The sequence below is a fragment of the Rutidosis leptorrhynchoides genome, chromosome 4, assembly GCF_046630445.1.
Source record: "Rutidosis leptorrhynchoides isolate AG116_Rl617_1_P2 chromosome 4, CSIRO_AGI_Rlap_v1, whole genome shotgun sequence".
NCBI classification, from domain to species: Eukaryota; Viridiplantae; Streptophyta; class Magnoliopsida; order Asterales; family Asteraceae; genus Rutidosis; species Rutidosis leptorrhynchoides.
In genome coordinates this window covers 427,470,120-427,477,470 of record NC_092336.1, presented here as the reverse complement: position 1 = coordinate 427,477,470, position 7,351 = coordinate 427,470,120, and the positions used below count along the sequence as shown (strand labels likewise).

General features: G+C 32.1%; 1 protein-coding gene across 1 annotated transcript; it reads right to left on the bottom strand.

The window, feature by feature from the left end:
- Positions 1 to 5,251: 5,251 nt before the first annotated feature.
- Positions 5,252 to 5,923, bottom strand: LOC139842075 (uncharacterized). Its single transcript, XM_071832252.1, has one exon. It carries the CDS (start codon positions 5,921 to 5,923, stop codon positions 5,252 to 5,254), a length of 672 nt encoding a protein of 223 aa, XP_071688353.1.
- Between the last annotated feature and the right edge of the window lie 1,428 nt (positions 5,924 to 7,351).

Sequence of the window (7,351 nt, the reverse complement as noted above, 5' to 3'; positions counted from 1 at the left end):
TCAGATGAAGAAGAAATACCCGCATTTATTTCCAGAAGATACGTCAACACCTCCAACTGCTTAAAATTTCGGGACGAAATTTATTTAACGGGTAGGTACTGTAGTGACCCGAACTTTTCCATGTTTATATATATATTAAATGAAATTGTTATTTACATGATTAAGTGTTTCCAACATGTTAAGCAATCAAACTTGTTAAGACTTGATTAATTGAAATAGGTTTCATATAGACAATTGACCACCCAAGTTGACCGGTGATTCACGAACGTTAAAACTTGTAAAAACTATACGATGACATATATATGGTTATATATATAGTTAACATGATTTTATTATAAGTATGTATCTCATTAGGTATTTTAACAATGAGTTATATACATAAAAATGAGACTATTAATTTAAGAAACTCGAAAACGATATATATAACGATTATCGTTATAACAACGTCTTACTAGGTACATATGAATCATATTAAGATATTGATACACTTGGTTAATTATGTTAAATGATAAGTAAATATATTATTAAGTGTATTAACAATGAAATACATATGTAAAAATAAGACTACTAACTTAATGATTTCGAAACGAGACATATATGTAACGATTATCGTTGTAACGACATTTAACTGTATATATATCATACTAAGATATATTATATATCATAATATCATGATAATATAACAATTTAACATCTCATTTGTTATAATAAACAATGGTTTAACAACATTCAACAAGATCGTTAACCTAAAGGTTTCAAAACAACATTTACATGTAACGACTAACGATGACTTAACGACTCAGTTAAAATGTATATACATGTAGTGTTTTAATATGTATTCATACACTTTTGAAAGACTTCAAGACACTTATCAAAATACATCTACTTAACAAAAATGCTTACAATTACATCCTCGTTCAGTTTCATCAACAATTCTACTCGTATGCACCCGTATTCGTACTCATACAATACACAGCTTTTAGATATATGTACTATTGGTATATACACTCCAATGATCAGCTCTTAGCAGCCCATATGAGTCACCTAACACATGTGGGAACCATCATTTGGCAACTAGCATGAAATATCTCATAAAATTACAAAAATATGAGTAATCATTCATGACTTATTTACATGAAAACAAAATTACATATCCTTTATATCTAATCCATACACCAACGACCAAAAACACCTACCAACACTTTCATTCTTCAATTTTATTCATCTAATTAATCTCTCTCAAGTTCTATCTTCAAGTTCTAAGTGTTCTTCATAAATTCCAAAAGTTCTAGTTTCATAAAATCAAGAATACTTCCAAGATTGCAAGTTTACTTCCAAGTTTTCTAAATCCATTCCAAGTAATCATCCAAGATCAAGAAACCTTTGTTACTTATAGTAGGTTATCTTTCTAATACAAGGTAATAATCATATTTAAACTTTAATTCAATTTCTATAACTATAACAATCTTATTTCGAGTGGAAATCTTACTTGAAATTATTTTCGTGTCATGATTCTGCTTCAAGAACTTTCAAGCCATCCAAGGATCCTTTGAAGCTAGATCTATTTTTCTCATTTCCAGTAGGTTTATCCAAGGAACTTGAGGTAGTAATGATGTTCATAACATCATTCGATTCATACATATAAAGCTATCTTATTCGAAGGTTTAAACTTGTAATCACTAGAACATAGTTTAGTTAATTCTAAACTTGTTCGCAAATAAAAGTTAATCCTTCTAACTTGACTTTTAAAATCAACTAAACATATGTTCTATATCTCTATGATATGCTAACTTAATGATTTAAAACCTGGAAACACGAAAAACACTGTAAAACCGGATTTACGCCGTCGTAGTAACACCGCGGGCTGTTTTGGGTTAGTTAATTAAAAACTATGAGAAACTTTGATTTAAAAGTTGTTATTTTGGGAAAATAATTTTTATTATGAACATGAAACTATATCCAAAAATTATGGTTAAACTCAAAGTGGAAGTATGTTTTCTAAAATGGTCATCTAGACGTCGTTCTTTCGACTGAAATGACTACCTTTACAAAAATGACTTGTAACTTATTTTTCTGACTATAAACCAATACTTTTTCTGTTTAGATTCATAAAATAGAGTTCAATATGAAACCATAGCAATTTGATTCACTCAAAACGGATTTAAAATGAAGAAGTTATGGGTAAAACAAGATTGGATAATTTTTCTCATTTTAGCTACGTGAAAATTGGTAACAAATCTATTCCAACCATAACTTAATCAACTTGTATTGTATATTATATAATCTTGAGATACCATAGACACGTATACAATGTTTCGACCTATCATGTCGACACATCTATATATATTTCGGAACAACCATAGACACTCTATATGTGAATGTTGGAGTTAGCTATACAGGGTTGAGGTTGATTCCAAAATATATATAGTTTGAGTTGTGATCAATACTGAGATACGTATACACTGGGTCGTGGATTGATTCAAGATAATATTTATCGATTTATTTCTGTACATCTAACTGTAGACAACTAGTTGTAGGTTACTAACGAGGACAGCTGACTTAATAAACTTAAAACATCAAAATATATTAAAAGTGTTGTAAATATATTTTGAACATACTTTGATATATATGTATATATTATTATAGGTTCGTGAATCAACCAGTGGCCAAGTCTTACTTCCCGACGAAGTAAAAATCTGTGAAAGTGAGTTATAGTCCCACTTTTAAAATCTAATATTTTTGGGATGAGAATACATGCAGGTTTTATAAATGATTTACAAAATAGACACAAGTCCGTGAAACTACATTCTATGGTTGAATTATCGAAATCGAATATGCCCCTTTTTATTAAGTCTGGTAATCTAAGAATTAGGGAACAGACACCATAATTGACGCGAATCCTAAAGATAGATCTATTGGGCCTAACAAACCCCATCCAAAGTACCGGATGCTTTAGTACTTCGAAATTTATATCATATCCGAAGGGTGTCCCGGAATGATGGGGATATTCTTATATATGCATCTTGTTAATGTCGGTTACCAGGTGTTCACCATATGAATGATTTTTATCTCTATGTATGGGATGTGTATTGAAATATGAAATCTTGTGGTCTATTGTTACGATTTGATATATATAGGTTAAACCTATAACTCACCAACATTTTTGTTGACGTTTAAAGCATGTTTATTCTCAGGTGAATACTAAGAGCTTCCGCTGTTGCATACTAAAATAAGGACAAGATTTGGAGTCCATGTTTGTATGATATTGTGTAAAAACTGCATTCAAGAAACTGATTTCGATGTAACATATTTGTATTGTAAACCATTATGTAATGGTCGTGTGTAAACATGATATTTTAGATTATCATTATTTGATAATCTACGTAAAACTTTTTAAACCTTTATTTATGAAATAAAGGTTATGGTTTGTTATAAAAATGAATGCAGTCTTTGAAAAACGTCTCATATAGAGGTCAAAACCTCGCAACGAAATCAATTAATATGGAACGTTTTTAATCAATAAGAACGGGACATTTCAGTTCAATCGTCTATATTTATATTACAAGTCTGATTGCAATTGATATTAATCCCAACACGCATTCGATAATGTGAGTCTTCGAGTCTTTTTTTTTGTTTTTTTTGGGTAAATTGCCCAGAAAGGTAATATAAACGCCACTTTTTCCTAATAAAGGGTATATCAGTTTTTTTCTTGCCCATAAAGGAGTCCGATTTCAATTTAGTGCGTAAAAAGTATCATGATTTGAAAATGGTTGCAATTGAGGTATAAATCGACATGTGGCATTTTTATTTAATTCTTTTGCTGACTTGTATATTCCATGTCATTTCCTTAAAAAACAATTCTTGCACGAATAGTCCCCGTGATTAGCCAATCTTGTTTTGACAGTCCCTGTAAGTGACCGACGTTAAAAATATCCGTTAAATAGCATCACATAAAAATGTCATTTTATCCCATTCTTTTTAATTTCATCTTCTTTCCTTTTTCAAGTCTCCTTCTGTACATATTACAAAAACCCAGCAACATCTATAATCAAGGAAGCCACAGATACTTTCAAATCTAGTTTTTTTTAGATCTCGTTTCACTTGGGTTTTTCGAACATATAGTGATGGAGCTTGTCGAGGAAATTTGAAGGTTTGTAATTCGAGATTTGAAGGTTTGTAATTCGATATTTGAAGGTTTGTAATAAAGATTTGTAATTTGAGATCTGTTATCATCGTTGCCGTCAATTTCAACTACCGATTGCCACCACCATCACTACCGCCATAAATCGCCACCATCGGTCCATCGTTTGCATACAGGTGTTTAATCCAATGTATGTGTACATGTGTCTGTCAATCTGTGTGAATGTGCAGATTCATTTTTTTGAAACCCAGATCCATTTTATTCGTATTTATTTATTTTATTTTTTTGTGTAGTTCTAGATGTACCACTTGATGTTAAAAATTAGGAACGAAAGATTATTCTTAGTTTGGGGGTTTGATTGATATGCTCATTTGATGTCAAAAGTCAAGAACATAGAATTGTTTGAGAAACTCTCGTAAAACGATTTACACAGAATTGAACTGGGGTTAAAATGTCCTAATTTTCTTTTATTTACTTTTTTAACTTAAAATTATTGTTGGCTTCTGGTTTTGTTGGTGAGTGATTTGGTGTGATGAAATGATGAATTTAGGAATAATGAAATCTGGAAATAATGTGGGGTAAGAAATGTGGGAAGAAGATGAAGATTAAAGGCTTTTTAATGGAAATATTAAAAGAGACATAACGATTGGACTTTTCGTGAAAGGTGCATTATCACAAGGACTATACATGTAATTTTTTCTTTTTAGTTTGCAATTAATAAAATGACATGGAATTTACAAGTCGGCAAAAAACTAAATAAAAATGCCACATGTTAATTTATACCTCAATTGAAACCGTTTTTAAATTATGATACCTTTTTACGCACTAAATTGAAATCAGACTCCTTTATGGGCAAGAAAAAAATTGATATACCCTTTATTGGGAAAAAGTGGCTTTTATATTACCTTTCTTGGCAATTTGCCCTTTTTTTATGAAAAGCAAGAAGATATATAAATATTACTAAATCGCACCAGTACAATCAACGAAAGGCATCAGCCAACAATTCTAAGACCGAGCCAAGACACTAACTATACACGAATAGGTGCAAAGGTTGCACCAGAAACTAGACTAAATATTTAAATACATAGAGGGATATGTAAGCCAAACAAGCTAATCGATACTTTTGCCACTTTTGTCTTTGAGTTTACACGAGATCCACTCGAACGACTTTACTTGAAATTCATTTAGCAACACCGAAGAGCTCCAACCTTTGTTTTGATATACCGTCGCATTCCGATTCTTCCATAGAAAGTACGCACACACCCACTCAACGGCTTTCCAAATTTTCAAACCAATAGGAGATGATGTATGAGGAGATTTCCCACGAAAAATATTTGTGTCCTTTAAGGTTGCGCAATTACTGAAGTTCCACCATTTGTACACACGAAACCAAACATCAATAGCCACTTTGCATTTGAATAACGAATGATCCAGCGATTCCATATCATCATCACAAATGGGACAACGAACACTATGAAGATCGATGCCTCTTTTGTTAAGTTTAATTCGAACCGGGATTCTTTTCAACAATAATCTCCACACATGAATTTTTAACTTTTTTGGCATAAGATTGTTTCTCAAAGTTGCTTGTAAAGAATGATTACCAAAACCCAAAACCTTTTCGTCGATAAGTGAGGATAGTTTTTTGACTTCAAAAAGACCGTTACTCGCAAGGGACCATATCCATTTTTCTTGAGAATTAAAATCGAAGGAAAAAGACCGAATCAAATTACTTAATTCTTCAAGTTCACCCGACGTTCGGCCGGTGCGAGTAGCGACCATTCCTAATTGAATTGGACTGTAACAGCACCTACGGCCTGACCCGAATGACCTACTGATCTCTGACCCGCCTGAACCATTCTGACCTGCCTGACCTGTATCATTCTGACCCCCACTGCTGCATCATGCCTTGAACCTGACTGGACTACTGAACCTGACTGACCTGCTCGAACTGTTGAAACTGTTGAAGCTACTGTAACAGTAGCAGAACCTGCAAAACCAGTTGAACCAGTTGCTTCCACTATTCTGTCACTGATCATAACCTCTTTGTTGACCTCCATCATTCCAAAAGGATGTAGATCTTCCGTTCCCTATTTTTTATAAATTAATTCTTGAAGGGAATGTTCATATCTTCAATTTGTGTTCCTGCAAAAATGATGTTGCTCCAAGTACTCGAAGTCGAAAGATGAGCATTTCCGCTGAAATGTCCCGTTCATATTGATTATAAAAGTTCCATATTAATTGATTTCGTCGTGAGGTTTTGACCTCTATATGAGACGTTTTTCAAAGACTGCATTCATTTTTAAAACAACCATAACCTTTATTTTATCGATAAAGGTTTAAAAAGCATTACGTAGATTATCAAATAATGATAATCTAAAATATGCCGTTTACACACGACCATTACATAATGGTTTACAATAAGAATATATTACATCAAAAATATGTTTCTTGAATGCAGTTTTTACATAATATCATACAAGCATGGACTCCAAATCTTGTTCTTATTTTAGTATGCAACAGCGGAAGCTCTTAATAATCACCTGAGAATAAATATGCGTAAAATGTCAACAAAAATGTTGGTGAGTTATAGGTTTACCCTATATATTATCAAATCATAATAATAGACCACAAGATTTCATATTTCAATATACATCCCATACATAGAGATAAAAATTATTCATATGATGACCACCTGGTAACCGACATTAACAAGATGCATATAAGAATATCCCCATCATTCCGGGACATCCATCGGACATGATATAAAACTCGAAGTACTAAAGCATCCGGTACTTTAGATAGGGTTTGTTAGGCCCAATAGATCTATCTTTAGGATTCACGTCAATTAGGCGTGCACTAATTCTCAAAATTAGTGATGTTCCCTAATTCTTAGGCTACCAAGCAAAAGGGGCATATTCAGCTTCGATCATTCAACCATAGAAAGTAGTTTCATGTACTTGTGTCTATTTTGTAAAACATTTATAAAGCTGCATGTATTCTCATCCCAAAATATTAGATTTTAAAAGTGGAACTATAACTCACTTTCACAGATTTTTACTTCGTCGGGAAGTAAGACTTGGCCACTGGTCGATTCACGAACCTATAATTAATATGTACATATATATCAAAGTATGTTCAAAATATATTTACAACATTCTTAATACGTTTTAATGTTTTAAATATTTTCAGTCAGCTGTCCTCGTTAGT